The 25,578-nt window shown below is 36.2% G+C and overlaps 1 protein-coding gene across 10 annotated transcripts in view; it reads right to left on the minus strand.

The window, feature by feature from the left end:
- Nbea (neurobeachin) overlaps window positions 1-25,578 on the minus strand; it is a 544,486-nt gene that overhangs the window by 278,220 nt on the left and 240,688 nt on the right. For 9 of the 10 annotated variants that reach the window (XM_028882144.2, XM_037206608.1, XM_028882142.2 and 6 more), the window contains one exon: window positions 8,032-8,093. In XM_028882144.2, the coding sequence (XP_028737977.1) occupies window positions 8,032-8,093 (62 nt within the window). Of the gene's footprint in view, window positions 1-8,031; window positions 8,094-17,766; window positions 17,817-25,578 lie in introns of all 10 variants that reach the window. The other variant, XM_028882147.2, reaches the window with a different exon arrangement.

Raw genomic sequence — 25,578 nt, forward strand, 5'->3', positions numbered from 1 at the left:
CTATATCTTGCCCCAGGAGACCCCTGCACAACAAATTCATTGTGAGTAGAGGAGCAACTGGCATGACTGCATCCTGCTGGGTACATGAACACCCCACATCACATCTTTATCTTTGTGGGAAACATTTCATTTCAAGTTGAAATGCTTGCAGAGGACAATCAAGTCTTTAAAACAGCTTTGTCACCATTTTTAACTGTTCTTTGTGGATGCATAAATTTTCCTTAAGATGAGGGACTTTCTCAGGGAATTGGATCTTGTGTGAAGAGCCTTTGAAATGGAACACTCTGAAGACAAATAAGTTCCAGAAGGGTGATGATGAAATCCCTATGTTCTCTTATGTCAGTAGGATGGCCGGTAGACAGCTCAGACCCAGAACATTATTCTTTCCTTCAGTTTCTCCTCATCTATGTCAGCTCAATGCACATTACTCATTCCTCCTTCTTTGTATAAAATTAAACATGCCTACTTAATATCCTTAAGTATTTAATCCATCTTAAACATTTTGAAAACATGGTAAATATTAGAAGGAAAACAAGAGGGTAAGAATAGATTTAAAGTCTTCTGGAAACTGAAAATTGATTTTTTATTTCCTGTATCCTTAAGGTCTATTTAACATTAACTATCACCCAAAGTGGTGGTTTCCTTAAAATCTTCAAAGTAAATGCTCATTGTAACTGATAAGATGATGACATGTTGAAAAACCCAAGCAATAAGCTAGTAAAGCTAATAAGAATAAGAACTAGAGTGAAGAATACTGTGTAAAAAAAAAAAAAAAAAAAAGAGGTGATCCACACATTTTCTATTAATGGGCAAGTGTTCTTCCATGGTTCTTGCCTTCAACTTCCTGCCTTGAGTTCCTGTCCTGACTTCCCTCATGATGGACTGTGATCTGGGACCGTAAGCTGAAATAAATCCTTTTCACCTCCACCTGCTTCTGGTCATTGTGGTGATATTTTATTTGTGCTCTAACAAATAAAGCTTGCCTGCAAATCAGAAGGAGGAGCTAGCCACTAGTGAACCATCTGGAGGCCTGGAGGTCTGTACTTATAGATAGGAAGTGATAGAGCTGGGCCAAGAGAGGAAGTGATATGGCGGGGTGGAGAGAGCTCGCTCTCTTTTGGTGGAGAATTTTGTAGGGGTAAGAACTAGTGCTGATAAGAACTAATGGCTTGCTTCTGCCTCTCCTATCTTTCAGCTTTTACCTCAATATCTGGCTCTGGGTCTTTTTTTATTAATAAGACCTTTTAAGATTTGCGTTACATGTCATGGTGTTTATCATAGCAAAAAAGAAAGAAGGAAGGAAGGAAGGAAAGAAGGAAGCCATATAGGACAGAAAGATAAGCTAATGTGTATCTGAGTATATGTATAAAACATTTTAAGTATTTTTTCTTTTTTGCCTTTTCATGGCTTACTTTCATGAACATTGTACTAAAAGCTTATAGGAAAAAATAATGTAAGAAACAACAAAAAATCAATGATTGATTGATAAATTTAGAGAAATTGCTAATATAAAGGATAATCATGTAAAAACAAGTAGGCAACATAAGGATACCAATATTCAAGGTTGCGTAAGTCCCTCATATAAAATGGTCTAGTATTTGTATAAAAGATAAGTACATCCCCTGGTAAAATACAAATAATCATTAGATTTGTAGTTCTTAGTATAAAAATGCTTAGTGATATAAATGCTATATAGATAGCTGTCCTACTGTATTTCTTAAAGAATGACAACACAAAGTTTGAACATGTTCAACATAGGTACATATACTTATTAAAGAAAAAAATCTATCAAGAGGGTATTACAGTTCTAGACATAACCACAAACCAAAAGGACATCCAATTTCATAAAAGAAACACTATCTAAAAGTCACACATCAACCCTAACAGATAATAGGTGACTTCAATACCCCGGTCTCACCAAAAGACAGGGCATCCAGATAAAAATTAAATAAACTCTGAAGTTAAATAATATCATATATCAAATTGATCTAACAGATATCTATAGAACATTCCACCCAAGCACTAAAGAATTTTTTTTCTGTTTTGTTTTATTTTGATTTATTTTTCTCAGAAGCCTATCGAACTGTCTACAAAAGCTCACCATGGATTAAAGCTGGATGTCCACAACAGAAACAGAAGAGAGCACACAAAACTGACTCTGAGCAACAAACATACTATCATGTGAAAACTGGGTCAAGCAGAAATAAAAAAGGATAAAAACTTTTAAAAACTGAATGAATGAAAATGAAAACATAACACATCAAAATCTATGGATACAATTAGAGCAATCCTAAAAGAAAATATGTAACATTTTAAAAAATTAGTGTTTGTCATGTTCAAATATACAGTTAAGATTTATTTACAGATGTGGTTCTGAATTCTTTCAAGTCTTGAAATTAAAGTTTGATACAACAAGAACTTCTAAAACAAAGTTCAAAAGTTGAACATGTAAAGTATAACTTTTAATTTCTGATTTAGCATGAGAATATGAAGGCCTTTTACATGACACAAGAAGTTACATGAGACAGGGGACAGAAATTCCTGAGCTGGGATAGACCTTTCTCTTCAGAGAATGGCCTCCTTTTCCTTTCCTTGACCATCCCATTGAAGCTTCCTTTTTTTTAGGATGAGCATCCACATCTTTTTAGGTAAGCCAATTCATGTGAACATGAAGGCAGGGAGTTTACAGAAGGTATCAAGCAAAAAGATGGATTTGTTAAAAGATTAAGAAAAAAATGACTAAAATTGTGAAAACTTCATTTGAAAGACACCCAGAAAAATGTGAAATACTCTATATTACACAGTAAAAATTCTGTATGAATTTTTATTGTATAAAAATTGTTATTTATTATTATTATTATTATTATTATTATTATTATTATTAATGTGTGTGTGATATTGAAGGAGGGGCATTAGTATGCTTGTGCCATGGAGTGCATGTGGCAGTTGTTAGGTCTCAAATCCGTACAAATGACTAACTTTGGTGCCTATTAACATATCAAAGCACATGCTGGGTGCCAGGTTCTCCCACCATCCCTCAGTCCATACCTGTTCCAGGGTCCTCCTGACTGGCAAACCCTACCCCTACCTGAACTCTCCAGCCCAGGGGCTGGGCTGCCCTCTCCGCAGCTGCTCTTCCCTATATAATCCAGCCATTTTGACTATGCCGGGCTTTTCTGACCTTTTGGACCTCTTGTCCTCTTGGCTGCTACTCCTGGTTGTCCCCTCTTCTCACATGGCCTGTTTCACTTGGCAGGCATTTTCACTCTGGACCCTTCCTGATGTCTCTGGCTATGTTCTCCCTCATATTTACTGTGCTCTCCCTTTTATCTACAATAAACTTTCTCCTCCACCATACCTAGGAGTAGTCAGGTCCTCCCTTTTTATTTCCTTTTCTCATTTAGAAGTGAGAGGACAGTTTCAGGGATTTGGTTCTCTCATTTCCTTATGGTGATTTAACTCTGGTTGTCTGGCTTGCAGATTAACCTGTGGAACTATCTCACTAATCCTAGTTATTTCATTTTTGATGTACAATAAACAAGGTTGGCCCCAGGTCTGAGGACAGACATAAGAGGACAAACAGACCTTCATACATGTTTGGACTGTCTCCAAGAGATGTGTCTCCTTCTCTGATAACGTAGCAGGGAAAGCCTACCAGCTTCAGGGGCCATTTCCGTAGAGCCTTCCATGAACATTCAGTCTTCAAAGTCACACATGCATGTTGCTTGATTATATCAATTAAAAATCTCAGAACATGTGTTGTTGGGTTTTTATTTTGTTTTGTTTTGAATTCCTGCCTCATTGCTTTCAAATTCAGATGTATAATTTGCAATACCATAGATAATATGCCTAGCCTCCTATTGGGATGGAAGCATGTCACTAAGGTTTTAGTAACCAACAAAATACTAACAAAAGGTGGTCACAGAGTGCCTAAGCACTGACTCACATGTGATAGAATTTCATTCACATTCAGGATTTAATGATATTTCCCAAGGCCTGGAGAAAAACACGGATCCATCTCTGCTTTTCTCATATTTATCATCTTATTACACAACGTCAAGTCCTTACAGTATGGAGTACTCAGTACAGTACTGAGTACACATGAATGAAGACATTTATCAGGCCTCTGCGTTAGCCTCAGCCTTGCCTTAGAATCTCATCTTGGCTTTATTACATCTAGAAGAAATCATTTTCTTTTGTACCATCTGACTAAACTGTATCAAATTGGAGAAAAAGTTTTTTAAAAATTAAATGTTCAAAAGCCAAATCACTTGAAAGGAGAAGGATTTTCCTTAGTTGTGGCTCCTTTGTGAGCACTGTTTTTAAAGTCCTGGGTCACACTCTGACCACACCAGTGAAGTCACCAAATCCTTTCAGTCAAGTATATGAAGTATTTAGAAAAGAACAAAGTCATACAAACCACAAAATAATTCATGCTGAGCATGTCATACATAGATCCTAAGAGTCTTTTTATTTTAACTTATGTATTTTAAAGTTTTTAATGAGAATAGGAATGATTTATTAAGCAGGCATTTGCTTAATCAGTGCTTTAAGTCAGAAAGCACTAAATACTGAGAATATGATTTTTTTTACATGAGGTCCCTCAATTTATCTCTTGACACATAAGGCAAAGAGAAATGAAAGTGGCATCTGCTAAGCTTTACTGATGGAAGCTTAAAGAGATCCTGTGGGTAACAACACTCAATTTTTCTTAGAGCTCTTCTCATGGAGACTTCCTAAAAAAGAAAATCTGGTAATAATTAGAAACTATTACAGTACCTAAAAAAGTTTACTTGAGAAACTCAGTCTGCTATTCATCTAAGAATGTCGTCCAGCAAGGGTAACTTCAGAGGGAAGTCAGTGTTAGGAGAGGCTGGCAGCAACTCAGCCACAGCACTGCAGAGATACACAGTCTGATGCCACGGGACCTACAACAACCGTGGAACCTGCGCGGGACACTGGCCAGGGCCTCCTTGTCAAGTAAAACACAGACTAACCACTTGATACAGTTCCTTACACTTCGAAAGGATAAGAAACATCTTATTAGGAAGATGATGGTAACTGTTTTCACAAACCATAAGTGAAGAGTAAATAATTCTTAAAATTGAAGATGTACATGGAAGAAAGTATCCAAATACAGCAAAAATTGTTCTGTTTTTGTAACAATAAGCAAATTACAATGGAGAATGGTAATATCTTCTTGAAACTTAAAATATGTTTTTGAAGAAATGCAAAATCCCACTAGGGGTAAAATGGATACCATGCCCCTTGGAGTTTAGAGGGTGCCATATGAACCGAATTATGCTTGACAAGTACCTTCAGACATTTGTAATGCGATCTCATGTGAATTTAGACCACATTTTGGACACAAACTGTTGGCAAGAGTCATTTTTTAGGCCCTCAGAAAAGAAGGAAAGAAAATCAAATATTCTTAATAACATGTAGTATTTAACAAAGAATTTCCAACAAGAAAATGAAAAGTGTAAAAGTAAAAGCATCGAATGAGTTGTAGCAAAGAGAGCAGCCAAAGGAAAGTTCACTTCCTTTTCTGTTCAATCCCCATTGCTTATTCTAACATAGTTCGAGTTGCCAATGGCTTGTCTAAATTTGAGGATAAATAAATATTATGCTAACAAATTACAAAATGATATTTGCATTGAAAACTTATTTTGGCAGGGATTAAATCACAGCGTGGATAATATTTTAAGGTGTTTCTCACTGGAGTGGGGAGCATATAATGTATCCAGACAGTAAGGACTCATTGAACTTTGAACCATTTTTGTTAGTCTCGCTCACTGCTGCTGCTCACCCTGTGGTGACTGACAGTAAAACAAAGCAAAAAGAGCTCTGAGGTCTGAGGTTTTAAAGATTCATCATGATTGCCTGCCTTGGCAGGAAGACAGCCTGCAGACTGGTGCTAATTCTACAGGGATCAGCTCCAATGGAAGAAATGCATTAAGATCTGCAGAAAAGATCATGCTTTTCGGAGAGCTAGGCCACGCTATCTCTACAGCACTATTAACTTTCCTCATCAGAGGTCTGTCACTGCTGTGGTCATCCTCCTAATTGGTAAAAATCACGAATTTTAGTGTTAGAGTAAAATGTCATATTATTTTAAGAACCTTTTGAAATGTGTCTATCTTCTTCAGCACCCTCAAAAACCAAGATTTGAAAACATCTATGGACCAGCTAATGATCTGCAATGATGGATTGATAAGCTTAATTCCACACTGAAATAGTTAACCTACACAACTACATTTGGTGGAATGAAAACCACTCATTTGCTTTCTTAAAAAATTTGCTTTGTAGAAAGTAACATTACAGATTAACTGAAAACAACAAAACAACCCGAGTTATTTTTAATGTGTAGACCTCTCAGGTTACTTATGTGAGGGCTATTTAACCAGTAAAGCACTTGAAAGATTTAAATTTGTCAGTGTTTGAACACTGAATTCTTTTAGAACTTCAATTTGGAAATCAATCTAAGAGGCCGTTTGTCATGCTGTGCTGCTGACACACTGAAGAAAGTGCACCACAGAGAGAGCTTACATTTCCCACTCTTCCTTCCAATCAATATCTGGGGCAAAGTTTCCTCTCTAGGGCCCCTAATGGCAGGAATTCCTGGAGCCAGCAAATGGGTGATGTGAAACCTATGATTAGATGATGAGGCCATTAAAGACACCAGATCCTAATGCAACATTCCTCTTTATTTCTCTCAACTGCAGTGATAGTCAGGGCTAAGAAAGAAGGCATTCTAAACTATGCCTTGTCACAAAAGCTGCTAAATATTTGGATTCTTATCAACCTAAAATGTCCACGGAGCTTCCATTTCCCCTGAACTCAGGACCTCGGCATTGGGTACAATTTTCACACGCTCTGCAGATGAGCTCCTTCCAGGGCTGGTGCTCTCTATGGTTTCCTCTCAACTGTATTCCTGGCTTCCTACGAACACACTCCTGAAGAAAGTAAATGTGAACCTGGAATCTGTAGGTAAGCTTTTACTGTTTGCTCCGGGATATATAAAGACCACTGAAGTCACACGTGGCTTATCTGGCTTGGCGATGGCGTTAGGCGGACCTCAGGTCGGTTATGTTCAGGTATGCTCATCTTTCTACTTAGGAGGCCACTGTTAAGGCAGTAGGTAAGCTTTTGTTTTTTGCTCTGTAACATTTAAAGACCACTGAAGTCACACTTGGCTTATCTGGCTTGGCGGTGGCGTTAGGTGGACCTCAGGTCGGTTATGGTCAGATATGCTCACCTTTCTACTGAGGAGACCACAGATAAATACAACAGCTACTTATTACAAACATTTATCTATTCCCTTTTCATTCTAATATGGAATATTTCACATTCATATGGTAACAGGGAGAATTGAAGTGCCAGTGAAAGGAAAGACCAATGCATTTCTATTTAAGTTATCCAACTAATACATGGTTCTTCGCAAGCTTTGGATGGATCAAGTTTTTTGTTTGTTTTTGTATTGTTTATAAAAAGAAACACTATCCAACCATTTACCATTAATTCTTGTTACTAAAGATAGTCACCACTCAGTAGACTTTCAAATTTGTTAATACATACCGACTCGACATAAAATTAGAAAAGCAGCCTGCCAAAGATGGCTCACCAATGGCTGGACTGTACGTGTTTAGTACTGACACGAAAAGGCACTGGAGTTTCTACCACTTCTAATCGGACAGAGAAGAAAACAGCAGTGACTACTAGTTAGGTTTTGAAATTGTAATGTGGGCTGCAGTATTTTTAAAAGATGGTGCAGACAATAGCATAAGACTTGAAGAGCATAGAACAGAGCCAGGCACAGACAGAACAGGACAGGAGGTCAGGAAGGAGAGAGCAGAGAGGAGAGTGTAAAGCAGCGCTTACACGGGATGGTCACTAGGCTCTATGTGCCGCAAGGCCAACCACCTTCTGCATTCTCCATAGCGAGAGATAAAATGTAAATGATAATTAATATTATACATGCATAAAAAATTCTCATGCAGGTTAACTTGACCAAGCGAATGAAACTCTTACCTGAGAGCAAAGCAGCATGACAAGCTCCACCACAGACGTGCTGGACTTCATACACACAAGGCCTGCATAGGGGAAGGTCAGCAAAGGTCAAATCATACCACATGCACAGAATTACCTGATTGTAATTATAAAACATTTCTTTGAAACAAGACTTCAGAAATTAAGTGAATGGAAATAGTCATTCATATACTCTTTCACATTAATTTAAAATATTAAAATATTCAAATGTTTCAAGTGATATGAAAGTTGCTAAAATATTGATTTCATGTTTCAATTCTTATTAGGTCATGGTGTTTTAAAATGTTTATATAAAGTAAGGGATGACTACTGAAATTGAGCTAGTTAGAGTTGCTTTAATCCAAAGGCATTGCTGTATGGTTCCTGGAGCAGAGAACAAATATGGAAGAGCTGCTGGCATTTTCTACTTGGAGGACCAAAATTAAACAAGGTACACACAGTTCATTCACAACAACTTATTAAATGATCCAAACTCACAAACCAAGTATGACAAATAATGAAAAAGTGAGCACAGTGAGTATGTGATCCCAAAGATTACTGACTCGTGTCTGCTGGGGCCTGTGCTAATTTTCCTTACATCACTCGATCATGCAAGTCACTTTATGCTCTAATGCCATTCCTTGTCTACAGGGAAAAATATTCTGTAAACAGCTTGGACATAAATTATTCAACTCTCCTAAATAAAGGATGATGTGTAAAATGTTTTATATATATTATATATATAAATATATATATATATATATATATATATATAAAGTAGATCATAATTGCAAATTTCTAAAATACAATAGGGATATGTAAATATGACAATAATAATTTCTGAGCATATTAATTATAGTGGTTGCTACCTTATTAAAATAATAATCTCTGAAGAGCATATTAGTTATAATGAATGCTACTTTAAAATAAATGTCCAAGTCATGGGCCTATTTTTTACAGAAAAAGAGCTTAAAGGATAGATTTTGAGAATTTTAATTCATAAGTATAAACACAGTCAAAAAAGCATCTTTTAATAAAATTTATTATGAATAGATAAGTGGTGTGTGTGTGTGTGTGTGTGTGTGTGTGTGTGTGTGTGTGTGTGTCAAAGGACAGCTGTGTGAGTTCTGGGGCTAGAACGCCAGGCCCGTGGGGCAAAGGTACTTACCTCCTGAGCCCACCTGCTGGCCCAGTAAATAATTTTACAGAAAGAGATGCTTTGGTCTTACATCAAAGTGTTAACAAATGCAAAGTTGAAGCAACAGTTTTAATTTCTTGTTTTCAACTAGCAGTCTCAAGTGCCTTGTTGACACTAGCATGCGCATTTATTGCAGGGGGTGGATAAATACCCTTTTGTGCCCATTCTGGTAAAGACTTTATCCATGTCATACAGACAGACAGACAAGGTGTAAAGAGTCACTGGTACTCCATATTATCAGATTCTGGGCAAACAGCTAATGAAATAAGAGACTAACATGAAAAGCTTGTTTAAGAGACACGTGGTGTGACTGGTCAAAAATCCTCACACTCAGGAGCTATAGAGTCAGAAAGATTAATGGAACATTCATTGCTTTTTGGCTGATCAAGCACTTGAATTCTAACAAAGAAAACCTTAAGGAAATGGCCATAGGATCATAATTAAGCTGTGGGTATATTAACACAAACAATACTACTCTGCTGTAAGAATTGTCCATCTTTATTCTGTTAATTTTGAATACATAATACTAAGTAAAAACTTAGAAAAAATGGAATTATTACTAATTTTTAAACCAACTCTTACGTAATAGTCATATTCATAACTCCTAGAAAATCAATGCATCATAAGGAAAATATAAAAGCTGACATCATTAATGTATTTTTTCCCAAAGGAATGTGAACAAACTGGCAGGATAGCAAGCTGGTGTTTGCAAACACATCCCTTCTCATGTCTGTAAAAGAAGATGAACTCAGGTCCACAGAACCTCACTCTTTATCAGTATGTTTGGTAAGTTAGTTCTGGTCAAAGGCACCTGTTCTTAAAGGACATGCCAGGAATCAAAAACAGACCTGACACTGATGATGAGAACATAAGCTAAGGAAATTCTGGAAACTGACTAGAATTATGGCTTGCTGTCAATTATCCCTAAGGGTTAGAAGGAGTACACACAAGACAAATAGGTAATATGCAGTGTGATGCCTGTGATAATGAGATGAACATACAGAATAAAATAACATTTTATTCTTATAAACATCACCATATTTGCAAATTTAAGAAGCAATAAATTTCAGTCAGTGGAAATTTAATCACAGGCTCAAGTAAGTAAAATTTATCTGACGATGCTGTGAACTACTCTTAAATGTTTAGACATTGGACAACAGTGTACTCATGCAGGTCTTACTACACTGAATTTATCGGACAAGAAATCTGTTACTGAGTCAACGTATCTGATAACACTTCTAAGAGTAAAGTATGGGCACTTTACAGTGATAAACAAGAGTTTACTAATTACAGCTCGGCAAGCATTCCAGTCTGTAATTCAAATACCTTATAATATTAACCTTTTGAACCAGATCTCATTATAGCATTTGATAGACTAATAAAATGAAAATATTTGGTGATAAGACCAATGTGTTTCATCTAGGAAGTGGTAGAACTAGGGCCAGAGGTTACATCATTTCATTAGAATGATTGTTTTATGTTTTCTATATAACAATCTAGCATCTATATGATAATGAAGTTCTTGATGGTTAAGTATAACTAGAGTGACTTTGTCAGCTTCCTTGGTGAAGGTAGCATGTTTTGGTGATGTGGGAATGGGAAGCAATACATTATGCAACAAGGATAGCATGACCAAGGAACAAAGAGAAATATCTCAATAGAGCTTTTGACCTTGGGGCTGGATGAGGGTGCTGGAAAGCAGAACTGAGAACCTAGGTTAAAATTCAGAGAAAGACTGGAAGAAAGAAAATTACAAATTGTTTGGGAAGTTAAGATGAAGAGCTATGAGCAGGTTATTAAGTGGGGGAAATGGTTCCAAGGACTGATAATGACATTCCCATTGTATAATGACAATATGTGCCTTGTCAACTAAAAAGTAGCCTTCAATGGAGTCATACATGTGAAGCAGAGGCAGGTAGTTCTCTGTGAGTTCTAGTAAGTTCCAGGCCAGCCACGTCTACATGGTGAGTCCCTGTTTGGAAGGTAGAGGGCAGAAGTACAGGCCAACCAACAGAATGTTCTTACCAGAAGACATGTATTCACTAGAATAAATATGCTGCCCACAATACAAACACAACACTGCAAGCCATACTGGTTTTGCAGCATAAAGCAAAGAGCTGGATGAAGGCAGGTATCTATGGCATAAGAGGAAGGAGGCTGGCAAGTAAAAGATGCTCTACTGGAAGAAGACTAACTAACGAGAGCCTGAGTATAATGTCAACTACACTGCTGAAGGATGACATCAGCTAATGGGTAGCCAAGACACAGGCATATGTGCATATTGATTAGATGGTCTAGATCCAGACAGTTAGCAAAACAGAGTAAGATGAAAACAATTATCCCTAATTGGCAGACATTTGTGTACACATTTACTAGAAACTTTGAAAATAAACTTGCTCTTGACTAAAACCAAACCAACCAAAACAATGCAATGAAAACCCTATAGTAAAGGATAGACCAGATTATAAACTACCCAAATGAGTATGAAATAAGAAGCTTGGCCTTGGGATCAAGCTATCTTTGTTTAATATAGGCACTACCCAAGCTACAATAACATTTCTTCTGAAGAGCAGTCAGACTCCAGTGTGAATCTGAGGGTCTGACTAATGTATCTCTTGAACTTAAAGATCAAGTGAAAAAGCCCTTTAGTTTTCAAATACTGCCTAATGGTCCAGTCTTTAAGGCTGTTCCTCCTGGTGGGAAGTGAAGGGCAATAGTCAATATACAACAAGCAATGGGACTCATCTTGGAAGAAACATCACATCCTCTTCCATGAAGGGCATTATTCTGAAACAGGAGACTTTGACAGACATCTACGACAAAGAATCTCAACAAGTATTTAGAAACCATCATTAGTTGACAAAACAACAACAACAACAACAAAACTTAGTAAGATGCTGGGGAGGCAAGGTAAGAAAATTGACAGAACAAGAGCCCAATTCATATACTGAAAGCATATACTGAGCACTGTGTTCAATGTCCTAGAGAGCATCATTTTAATGAAAGTGGGGAGTGCAGTGTAGGTACTGTTATCAGGTAACTGATGTGATCCAGAGGACCATGAAGGGTACAGTAGGACAGCATGGTCAGCAGCCCTGTGTGGGAACATCTGAAGGAGTGTTATTTGTCTGGTTAGTGCTGACCCTATGTTGGCAAAAATGGGGGGGGGGGCGGACAAATGTCTGAGATATGAAACACAACATCAACAACCAAACCAGAACAATGATACTGGGATGTAATATTGTAAGCAGTGGTTCTCAGCCTTCCTGATGCTATGACCCTTTAATACAGTCCCTCATGTTGTAGTGACACCCAACCATAAAATTACTTCCCTTACTACTTCATAACTGTAATTTTGCCACTGTTATGAATCATAATGTAAATATCTGATAGGCAGGATATTTGATATGTGACTTTCAAAGGAGTTATGGCCCACAGGTGGAGAGCCACCATTATAGAGTATGAGAGTAGAAGAAAGTGCCCACTGTGCTTCTTGTGCCTTAGTTTCAAGGGTACCTTTGTAGTTCTCATGTTGGAACATGAGCACACCAGAGAGGGATGGTGGTGGAGTGTCAGGATGCTGCAAAGCCACCAGATCTTTCTGGCACAACAGCCACTTCCTGTATTTGTCACTACTTCTTTTACTTTTGTATTTGAAAGATATCATTTGTTTTCTCTTCTAACACTGTTAGGATCCTCTCTGTAAAAATTACTTTCAGTTTAAAAAAAAAATCACCAGAGTAAGTAATTGATGTGGATCCTCAAATTTAAAAACATGAAAATAAGACTCCAAGAACAATATTAGACAGCATTTCTGGAAAACCAATGATGAATTAGAATTCCATTTTTAGTATGAATAATGTTACCATATACTGACACAGTATGAGCTAACACTTCACTAGACATTTCAAAATAACTTTTTTCTACAGTTTGAAGGCATCAAACGTAATATTACTTAAAGAAGCTATAACAATGTTAAATACACTTAAAATGCTAACTCTGATTCAATCCATTTCAGCTTTACATTACAATAATAAATTTTATCTGAAAACAAAGCCCATTCAAATACTGTAGAGCTGGTGAGAACTGATTTGTACAGAAAACTAACAACTCAGTTACCACACAATGGCAGCCTGGCTGTATTTAGAAGACCACTGATTATATCCTTCTCTGTAGAGGCCTGGGTAGTACATGTCTGCCAAATGTATACATACCAATATATCTAGAGTTTTTTTCAAACTGTGGGGAACATTATTTGATATACACTTATGATATTTTAAAATTCAAGAAATCCACAGAAAAATGAAAAAAATTCTTTTAAGATTACCGAAAGCTGGACGATTGGCAAATTTTCACCTGAATAGCAATATGCTGTTACAATCTTCACTCCCTTAATGTGAATATCTATGTCCTGGAAGGCATGCCAATTTGAGTAACTAAAGTGCTCCACCAGTTAGCCTAGGCCTTCCTGAAGAGGCTATGAAGTAAACTTAAATGTAACTATTAGCTTTATATGTCTGAACTATAAAATGTTTCTGGCTTTAAAATCCTGAATAAGGGATTTCAAATATTTATTTAAAATTTTTTATGTGAGCTTCTTAATGCCCATAGGTAATGGTACTCATTTATATGAAATATGTTCAAACGTTCATGAAGAAACAAATATTAATAAAATAAATACTGTACACTTCCCCATGAAATTCCATTAGGTCGAAAGAAGTTAAAGCTCATTTCTAAATGGGAATGGCTGTACATCTAGAATGCCTGTGTTGGTCAGAAACAAAAGTACCTATAAGGTTAGTGACATGGCACCCACATAATCACTTGGACTGATATACTGACATAATTGTTCTCATTTCTTGTCATTCTTTTGATATGCCCTAGAAACCTTATTCAGACACATGTGTGCATGTGTGTGTGTGCGCGTGTGCGCTGCTTGGTTTGAAGTTCATAACACTCAAAGATGATTGTTCTATAAAATGATAGACAACACATCTATGGTAACAGGTCTTACATAAGTCCATCCTGCCCCAAGTTGACATTCACTACTTATACTTTAAACACTTCAGATTGTGCAACCTCATCAAAAATACAATGTTTGAAATATACTTCGGTAAATTTTGATACTCAGTGCCACTTTTCATATGTTTTTCACTTCTGTTCACTGACAGGATTGATTTACACATTTTAAAAATAGGATGTGATGTCTAAATTACTCAGTACTAACATGTAGGGGAAGGCTGTACTTGGAAACATTCTCATTTTGAATGATTGGAATTAATGATTCTCAATGGAAACATTAAATCATTTACTTCTGAATGCACAACTAAGCAAATGTTAGTGACCTTGCATTGAGGAAGGGTCTGTGACATATGGAAGCCAACATAGTCTTTGGCTTGAAGAAGCTATCAGCTCAATTACAGAGAAAAGGCATACACATATATGTTGATGAAATAATCTACAGTACACTAAAAACACATTTACAGCTAAACACTATCTCAAAAATCACAAAACATGTATTTCTGAGGTTTCTGTGAGAAACTATTATCCATAAGATTAGATTCGAACTTTTTTTAAAAAACAATGGTGAATGTCTGGAATGCTCTGCCCTTTTCTTGACCTCCTGATTTAGTTAAACTGTAATGAGGAAGGCTGAAATAAGGGAACTAACAGACATGTTCACTGTCACAAATCATCTGGCCTTTATAGTGCTCTCCGGGTTAAACTTGATTACACCGCTGATTGTACAACTAGCCCTATACTAGTCCCTGTGAAACGTGCTTCTCGTCTCCCTGATCAACTTCAGATGCTAAAATCCTTAGTTCAGTGCAAACATGCTAACTATGTCTGTTTCAAGTTCAGTATTGTACGAAAAAGACTGAACCAAATATCATCAAAATTTATCCATGTATTTTACCTATATATGTCATTAAGTGAAATATCAATAATCAAAGAGGAGAAATACCCCAGTCATGTGATATCACATAAATAGCTACATAAAGTTTAAAATAAAAGTTATAAAATGTCTTTATATTAAAATAACATTATATGTTTTTAAATGGTGGAATTTTTTTAGCTTTATCATATAAAAATGAACAATATAAAATTGTATTTCCAAACAACTTATGTTCTAGCTCTCATTAATTTTAAAACTCAAATAAATATATTTAAGTTTTGAAATATAAGTAAGTTTAAAGTTGCTCTAACAGTCATTATGAACCCTTAGGGTCTTTATAGTTGTATAACAAATATTTTTTTTTCAAATACATTAATAAACCATGATGAATGTAAATGCATGGTATCACTTTCTTTTTCATCATAAAGCTTTTGTAAAGTTAAAGATAAAAGGTTAAGACAATCACTAAATGGAAACCACTTGATAATTATTGTGATGAAAGCATAAAAGGAAAATGCTTTCAAGTTAAGGCAGCTCAAGGAGAAGAGGCTAGTCAGGTGAACCGGTTTATTTTCAAGAGTCTCTCAGTCTTATCCAACAATTACAGACTCGAACTGTGGACACAATCTGAGAAAATAAACTAGACCTTCAAGAACTGTGTGCTCAGAGCAGTAAGTTCTCAGACTTGACCCAGACTGAGCTTCTTTAGTGAATGTAACATTAAAGCAAAACACTAAAGGTGATCAATGAGCAATAATTATTCAATATCAGCAATAAAATGTGGTCTTACAGATTAAGTTATATAACATTATAAATATTCTTAAAAGTCCCAGAAATTATAAGTTCACATTCTATTCAAAGAAACAACTTATTGACATGATATGCCATAAAGTATGTAAACAAAATATAAATATATTGTTATTAATTTAATTATTAATGAAAATTATTTTGTATAATTATGTGCCTGTGAGCTGGATCACAGGAAAAGACACAAACCTGATGACCTGAGAGCTTCATCCTTGGAACCCAAATAAAAGTATAAGGAAAGGACCAATTCCATAAAGGTCTCATCCTACCTCCCATATGCACTCCACGGCATGCACATACCTAGACATCATCACATATACACAATAACTATGACTAAAATTGTAAAAATTACCTCTCTAACCAAAACAGTCTACATCTAATTCAAATCTAGTTGTAATTCAGAGTAAGATTTTAGAGTCAAATTATATTATATACTAGTGGCCCAATAATCATTCGTAGAAGTTTGTACATGGCATAAAATACTAGAACATTATCAAATAAAAGTAAACAGTACCTTCTATTCTTTCTAATTCATCTTAGAACAAGAAATATTTCTCTTTTGAAACTGTATGTAGATGAAGTACACCTATCAGAAAGGCAGGATCTGTGTTTTCAAGAACTAAAGACACCTGGTGATTTTAATAATATCTAAAACAGTATCATTAAATAGTTACCATGTGCCAGGGCACAAAAGAAACAGGTATGTTCTACTTCCTAGAGAAGCCTCAATTCTAGTAGGAGACCCAGACAAACAAACTGACCAGTTTTCAGTGAGAGCAGCAAGGCCTATCTCAGTAGAATTTTAGGACATTGGTTCAGTGATCTAGATAAATAGTATTTTAATTAATTCCTTGACAGAAAAAGAAAACAGTGGCACTACCAGGAATCAACAGGAAATATGAAACTTGAACTAATGGGTGGCCATTAATTTGTAGGGAGAGTGATAAGGGGATTATTCTAAGACCAGCAATCAAAAATGTTTTAATTTGTTAAAGAGGATGTTTAAATAAAGAAGTGTTTTCTGAGAGTGCACCTAGCCTTAAGCATTCTCTCCACTACAAAACAAGTATGTAAAAAGAGAAACATCATTGTTAGAAATAGAAATAACTTTCCAATTAGATGCTTTGCTGTTGGGCTGTCTAAATTCCTCTGTAAGCTTTGTAAATAAATAGTTTTAGAGTTAAAATAATTCCATATTTAATGAGAAAACTACCGACAGACGGACTTAGTAGGATTACAACAACCACATGAAGCAGACAGAAGAATGTGTTATGGAAGATGACGGCATACACATGCACCATGAAGCACAAGTCCTGTTTCCACATGGAGAAGGAAGGGCAGGAACACTCGAACAGCTAAGCCGGCACCAAATATAAACTTAGCTTTTAAGAAACTATCCCCTAAACCTCCGGAGTGATTGATTTTATATATAATTGTGAATTACATTAGCCACATAGCAAGCAAAACTAGATTAAGAGAACCAACTCTACAGGAGTTGATGATGTGCACACAGCAAACAAACGAAATCAGGAGAAGAAACTAGAGAAGCCTCGGGGGAGCATCCCATAGCTTTAACACAGCAACTAACCTGAACAATCAGTAAAATACAACAAAAAGATCCTTGCTGATCAAGTTCTTACTATGCATGGAAAAAAATAGTACAATCATGGTTTGCATTATCTTGTTAGTAAAAAAAAAAATCAAAGATGCAATCATGACCTTATAATCTTCAGTCCAAATAGGAAGCTTATACGGCACAACAATGTCTGAGGACACAAGTGAAACAGTTCATCTACAGGGAAGTATCAGAACAGCATCTGGTATAGCAAATGCTTACAGGGTACCAGAGACACTCTGCAAACGTGAAGGTTTCTGGAGCGTGGATTTCTGCAGAGGAAGAAACAAAAAGCTAGAGTGGGGATGGCTGAAATAATGGAGGATTCTTCTTTCCAGTTTATAAGGGTTCAGCTAATAACAAAAGCTTCCAATTCCTAAGACTCTGCCACTAGGAACTCAGAGACAGAGGAAAGAAGCAAGGTATTCATACAGAGGGCAATTTGTAAAAAACGCAATACAATGAATTCTGAACACCAGATATATCAATACAATTGCAAAATATTTGAAGATTCTGGGAACTTTCAATAAAAATCATAACACATATTATATTTATATGGCATTTCGAATATTTTACCTCTATATTTCTCAACTTAGTCCATAATCTACAAGTTTTGAAAGTTATTACAAAAACGCCTGAAATATAACTTGCTAGCAGCTATGGTCTACAGTCTACTGAATTTAATTGCATCTGATCCTGCAATGGTCAACTAGCCAATCTTATTTTGATAAACAGGACTTAACTACAAACAAATCTTCAAAAAAAACCCATGTTCTAAGTAACTTAAAAATTGGAAAATATTTTTATATAGTAAAATTGTGAACTTTTCAAGCATATTATGGACAATATAAATATAAAGGGGCAGGGGTAGAAGTCCCAGCAAATGTTTATTTCTTATCCAATTTTTCTCAGGCTTCTTTAGTAAGGATTAGTTCTTAATGGCTTGTTTTTCTTGTTCTCCAGAGTCTCCCTAAGTTGTGGCAACCCTACCTAATTAAGAAGTATCTGTATGTGAAAAACAGTATTTTGACACTTGAGAAAGACTGACGGGAGACTAATAGTCAAAGCTGACTTGCCCTGGGTCTGACCTCAAAGCCTGAAACTAGAGAGAAAGGGAGCCAGCCTGATAGCCCAGGAAAAAAATCTGTATGTGAAAGTCTGTACAGAGTTGAACTGTTATTTAAAATTCAATTTGGGTAGCTCTTACTCACATTCAGAAAGTTACTACTAAATAGTAGACAGTTCTTATATTTCCTCTGAGATCTTTCACTATTAGAGCTTGCCCCAGCACTAAGAACTGTGCAGATTTATTAGCATTATCAAAAATTTAAACCTGGATCTGTTTTTTTTTTACTAATGCCAAATGTTCATGTTTATTGGCACTTGTTTTGAGAATTGTCTGATCATTTGTGTCAGTACCATGCTGTTTGTGTTAATAAAAATGTGTTTCTTCTGACTTAAAATTTGAAAGAATTCAGGAGTGAATTCATCTGGACCTATAGTATATTTTATTGGGGAGATTTTCTACTACTGCTTCATCTTCCTTGCTTGTTACAGATGGAACTGTTTTAATGATCTTATTAATTTAATTTTGTTAAGTGATATGCATCTAAAAGTTCATTCATTTATCTTATACTCTGTAATTTAATGGAATATAAAATTTCAAGGTAGGTCCTAATAATTGTCTTATTTCATTAGAATCTGTCATAATGGCTCCCTTTTCACCTCGGATTTAATTAGTGTGAGTCTTTTCTCTCTTTATTTTAGTTATTTTTCATAAGGATTTGCTGGTATTGTTTTTTCTTGAAAGAACTCTATTTTGGGAAAAAACTTAGAGTCTTATACTTTTTATTAATTTGATTCCTAATTTTTTGAGAATTTTATAAAAGAGTATTATATCATTTCCACTATGCATTCCCTCTCCCCACTTCCAAACCTCCCTGTGTCCCCTTCAAACTCTTTAAAATTATTGGCCTCTTCTTCAATTATTATTGCTTTATACCACACACACACACACATCAGTACAATATGTGGAGTCCCTTTAGTGTTGCTCCTATGTATATGTGTTTAGAGTTGACCACTTGAAACTGAATAACCTATCAGGTTGCTCATTCCTGGAGAAGATGGGAATTCCTTTTTCAGCAGCAATTAACTGTCAGTCACTCTTCATCTAGCAGTGGAGTCCTGTGAGTTTTCCTCCATCTGCAATGGCATGTCAACACATTGATGTTCTTATCATGCAGGTCTTGTTTAGGTGACGGTATTTTTTGAGTTTTCATGGGTTAAGCTTTCCTGACATTTATAGAGGACATTCTTTCCTAGAGATGTCCGGGTCTTCAGACTCTTACAACATTTCCATTCTTCTGTGATACTCCTCAGTCTTAGCTAGAGAGGGTACACTGCAGAAGTATTTATTGGGTTTGAGCATCCACAGTCTGTAGGCCTCTGCATTTTGATTATTACTCCTGGATTTGTGTAATAATCTCCATCTGCTGCAAAAGAAAGCTTCTTTGATGAGGGGTGAGAGTTACACTTATCTGTGGATATAAGGGTAAGTATTTAGACTGTTGTTGGGAATTATACTGGTTTAGGTAGCAGTAGTACGTTCTTCATTAGAGTTCATGACCTCATCAGTCATAAGTAGTTAGCTAGGCTTATAGTTACAGGTGAGAATTCTCTCGGACTGATCAGAGCCTTAAGTCCAATTAGAGAGCTGTTGATTATCTCCAAGATAATGGCACTAGTACAAAAAAATAGACATTTAGATCAATGGAACAAAATAGAAAACCCAAGCATAAATTCATATAGATACAGTTATCTGATTTTGACATAGATGCTAAAATCACACACTGGAAGAAAGACAGCATTTTCAACAAATGCTTCTGGGAAACCAATGTCCAAATGTAGAAAAATGACATTAGATCTGTATCTATCATGCTGCACAAAAATCAACTCCAAATGAATTACAGACGTCAATATGAAACCTAAAGTGCTAAAACTGCTAGAAGAAATATACTAGCAATACCTTAAAAGATATAGGTGTAGGAAATGACTTTCTGAATAGGACAGTATGTTGTCCAGTATTAAGAGCAAAAATTAACATCCGAGACTATGTTAAACTAAAAAGCTTCTGTACAGTAAAGGAAACAATCACCTGGATAAAGAGGAAACAAACAAGTGAGACATAATCTTTGCCAGGGATGTATCTCATAGAGGATCAATAACCCAAAATATACAAAGAACTCAAAAAATAAAAAAGAATAAAAACAACAACAAAATCCAAATGACTCAATTGTTTAAAAAAATGGCTATGGATCTGAAGAAAGTGTTTTCAAAAGAAGAAATAAAAATGGCTAAGAAATAAATATCTTTAAAGGTATTAAACATTCTTACCAAATAAAGAAATACAAATTAAACCTAGTTTGAGATTTCATACCCAGGTCAGAGTGGCTAACAACAACAACAACAACAAAATCATAACTTTGGTGGATTGTAAGCTGGTGAAGTCATTATGAAGATCTGTGAGGAGAATTCTCAAAAAAAGCTAAAAGTAGATCTACCATATGGCCCACCTATACTATTCCATGGATTATATCCAAGGAAGTTGACATTCCATTCCACCAATACTTGCTCAGTCATGTTCATTGCTGTTTTACTCATAATAGCTAGGAAATGGAAACAACTTAAATGTCCTTCAAGTAAAGAACAGATAATGAAAATGTGGCACATATATACAATTGAATTCTATTCAGATGTAAAGTATTTGTTTCCTTGGTTCTTTTTACTCTTTTTAAAAAATTTGATAATTAATTTAATTTTACATATCAGCCACGGATTCCCCTGTCCTCCCTCCTCCCACCCCCCTGCCCTTGCCCCAATCCACCTCCCATTCCCACCTCTTCCAAGGTAAGGACTCCCCTGGGGATTCAGCTCAGCCTGGTAGATTCAGTTGAGGCAGGTCCAGTCCCCTCCTCCCTTCACCAAGGCTGAGCAAAGTGCCCCAGCATAGGCCCTAGATTCCAAAAGGCCAGCTCATGCACTAAGGACAGGTCCCAGCCCCTCTGCCTGGGGGCCTCCTAAATAGTTCAAGCTAATCAACTGTCTCACTTATCCAGAGGCCTGATCCAGTTCCATGGGGGCTCCTCAGCTATTGGTTCATAGTTCATGTGTTTCTACTAGTTTGGCTATTTGTCCCTGTGCTTTTTCCAATTATGGTCTCGATATCTCTTGCTCATATAATCCCTCCTCTCTCTCGCCGATTAGACTACTAGAGCTCCACCTGGAGCCTGCCCATGGATCTCTGCATCTGCTTCCATCAGTCACTGGATGAGAGTTCTATCATGACAGTTAGGTTGTTTGTCCATCTGATCACCAGGGTAGGTCAGTTCAGGCTTTCTCTTGACCACTGTCAGTAGTCTATTGTGGAGGTATCTTTGTGGATTTCTGGGGACCTCTCTAGCACTTTGCTTCTTCCTATTTCTATGGGGTCTTCATTTATCATGGTATCTCTTTCCTTGTTCTCCCTCTCTGTTCCCGATCCAGCTGGGACCTCCTGCTCCCCTAAGCTCTCTTTCCCCCTGACCCTTGCCCTTCACTAACCCCTCTCACCCCCAGTTTGCTCATGTAGATCTCATCCATTTCTCTGTTATTGGGCGATCCCTGTGTCTTTCTTAGGGTCCTCTTTACTAAATAGCCTCCCTGGAGTTGTGAGTAGCAGTTTGGTCATCTTTTGCTTTACATCTAGTATCCACCTATGAGTGAGTACATACCATGTTTGTCTTTCTGAGTCTGGGTTACCTCACTCAGGATGATTTTTTCTAGATCCATCCATTTGCCTGCAAACCTCATGATGTCATTGTTTTTCTCTGCTGAGTAGTATTTCATTGTGTATATGTACCACATTTTATTTATCCATTCTTCAGTTGAAAGGCATCTAGGTTGTTTCCAGGTTCTGGCTATTACAAATAATGCTGCTATGAACATAGCTGAGCATGTGCCCTTGTGGTATGATTGAGCATTCCTTGGGTATATGTCCAAGAGTGGTATAGCTGGATCTTGGGGGAGATTGATTGCCAATTTTCTAAGAAAGTGCTATATTGATTTTCAAAGTGGCTGTACAAGTTTGCATTCCCACCAACAGTGTAGGAGTGTTCCCCTTGCTCCATATCCTCTCCAACATAAGCTGTCTTCAGTGTTTTTGATCTTAGCCATTCTGACGGGTGTAAGGTGGTATCTCAGAGTTGTTTTGATTTGCAGTTCCCTGATGATTAAAGGATGTTGAGCAATTCCTTAAATGTCTTTCAGCCATTTGAGCTTCCTCTGTTGAGAATTCTCTGTTTAGCTCTATAGCCCATTTCTTAATTGGACTGTTGGGCATTTTGATGTCTAATTTCTTGAGTTCTTTAGATATTCTGGATATCAGTCCTCTGTCAGATGTGGGGTTGGTGAAGATCTTTTCCCATTCTGTAGGCTGTCACTTTGTCTTGTTGACCGTGTCCTTTGCTCTACAAAAGCTTCTCAGTTTCAAGAAATCCCATTTATTAATTGTTTCTCTCAGTGTCTGTGCTACTGGTGTTATATTTAGGAAGTGATCTGTGGCGCCAATGCGTTCAAGACTACTTCCTACTTTCTCTTCTATCAGGTTCAGAGTAACTGGATTTATGTTGATGTCTTTGATCCACTTGGACTTAAGTTTTGTGCATGGTGACAGAGATGGATCTATTTGCAGCCTTCTATATGTTGACATCCTTATGCCAGCACCATTTGTTGAAGATGCTTTCTTTTTTCCATTGTACAGTTTTGACTTCTTTTTCGAAAATTATATGTTCATAGGTGTACGGATTAATGTCAGGGTCTTCAGTTCAGTTCCATTGGTCCACCTGTCAGTTTTTATGCCAGAACCAAGCTGTTTTTATTATTGTAGCTCTATAGTAGAGCTTGAAGTCAGGGATTGTGATGCCTTTAGAGGTTGTTTTTGTACAGGATTCTTTTGGCTATCCTGCATTTTTGTTTTTCCATATGTCAGAAAAGGGAAAGATCTCCCATGCTCATGTATAGGTGGGATTAACATAGTAAAAATGGCAATCTTACCAAAAGCAATCTACAGATTCTATGCAATCCCCATCAAAATTCCAACACAATTCTTCTCAGACCTGGAAAGATTCTTTTTACTCTTACTTTTCTCCAACTTCATCAGCTTCTGCCTTAATGTTAATTATTGCTTTCTGTCTACTAATTTGGGTTTTGGCTTTGTCTTGTTTCCCCAAGGCCCTAACAGTGTATTATTAAGTTCTCATGCAGGCACTTAGAGCAACATGCTTCTATTCTATAACTGCTCTCATTGTATCCTATTGGAGTTGGCATGCTATGGTTTTTTTTTTTTCATGTAATTACAGGATTTTAAAAAAATTACTCATTGACTTGTTTAGTGACCCACTCATCATAAAACAGTACATTGTTTAATTTCCATGAGTTTGTTATGTTCTATAGTTTTTTCTTAATATTGGTTTTTAGTTGTATTCTACTGTTCAATTTTAGAATTACTTCAATTTTCCTGTTTGCTAAGATCTACTTTGTGTTTTACAATCTACTTTGGAAAAAAGCTCTATAGGCTGCTGAGATAAATGTGTATTCTTCAGTGTCTGAATGGATATTTTACTGGTGTCTGTTAAGTTTATTTGATTTATGACACTATGTAATTCGGATGTTTCTCTGACATTTAAAGATGGACTGAGTTGTAAATATGAGAGTGAGGTGCAGAAATGACCCACTATGATTGTGTCAGGGTTCATCTGTATCTTTACAACTAGTCTTATTTGTTGTATAAAATTGGGTTCACACATTTGGTGTGTATATATTTAGAATTATAATGTCCTTTTTATGGTCTTCATATAGTTTCCTTAATCATTATGGAATTACCTTTTCAAACAAACAAACAAACAAACAAACAAACAAGCACAAGGCTCTTCAGACCAGTTTTAGTCTGAAGTTCTTCTGTCAGATATAGATCAGTGAGAACCACTGTTCCATAGGTATATTTCATTTGATACCTTTTCCCATTCTTTCACATCTGAGGAACATCTGTGTTTTTTATGGTAATATGTAATTCTTGGCGGCAACAAAGAGAAATGCCCTAATTTTCAATCTGCTCGTTTGCATTTTGATTTTGAGAATTGAATCCATTCATATTCAGTTATCACTGATGAATACTAATTCCTCTCATTTTCTTGATTTTATACAGTTTTGGTTTATCCTACTAAGTTTTGTTTAACTATTATTAAGAGTAGTTTATTCTCCCTGGATATATTTGTCTTTCTCATCTGTCTGAAGCATTTCTATCAGTATATTTTATAGAGATGGCTTAGTAGCAATGAATTTCTTTAGCTTGTTTTTACTATGGAAAGGTTTTTTTTTTTCTTTTAGTCTTGACGGGTAACTTTGCTGATACAATAGTATGGGTTGCTAGTTATTCTTTCAGAACTTGAAATACATTATTTTCAGCCTTTCTGGCTTTTAAACTTCTTGGGAAATCTGCTTATTCTGATGCACCTGCCTTTATATGTAGCTTGGTATTTCTCTTTTGCTGTTTTGAATATATTTTCTTTGTTCTGTGTATTTAGTAGTTTTACAATAATATGATAGGGGTGCTCTTTTTGGTGTTGCCTAATGTTCTAAATGGCTGCTATATCTGGATTTAAATTTCTTCCTCCAATTGTAGGAAAATTTCTGCTCGGATTTTGGAGAAAATATATTCTATACCTTAAGACCCTCTCCCCATGTTTCTTAGATTTGGTCTTTGTTTACAGTGTGTCTTGTAGATCTTGATAGTATTGTTAAAATTGCTTTATTAATTAATCTTTGTCTTTGTTTAAATGTTTCAATTCCTCTACTTTGTCTTCAAGCCAGATAGTCTATCCTTTTCTTGATCCACTATATTGGTGAAACTTCCCACATAACTGTTATTTTAATACATTGATTTTCATTTCAAGTATTTCCCTTCTTTATTGAAGAAGTCATTGAAGACTTATTTCATAT

Source organism: Peromyscus leucopus, chromosome 6 (genome assembly GCF_004664715.2).
Source record: "Peromyscus leucopus breed LL Stock chromosome 6, UCI_PerLeu_2.1, whole genome shotgun sequence".
NCBI classification, from domain to species: domain Eukaryota; kingdom Metazoa; phylum Chordata; class Mammalia; order Rodentia; family Cricetidae; genus Peromyscus; species Peromyscus leucopus.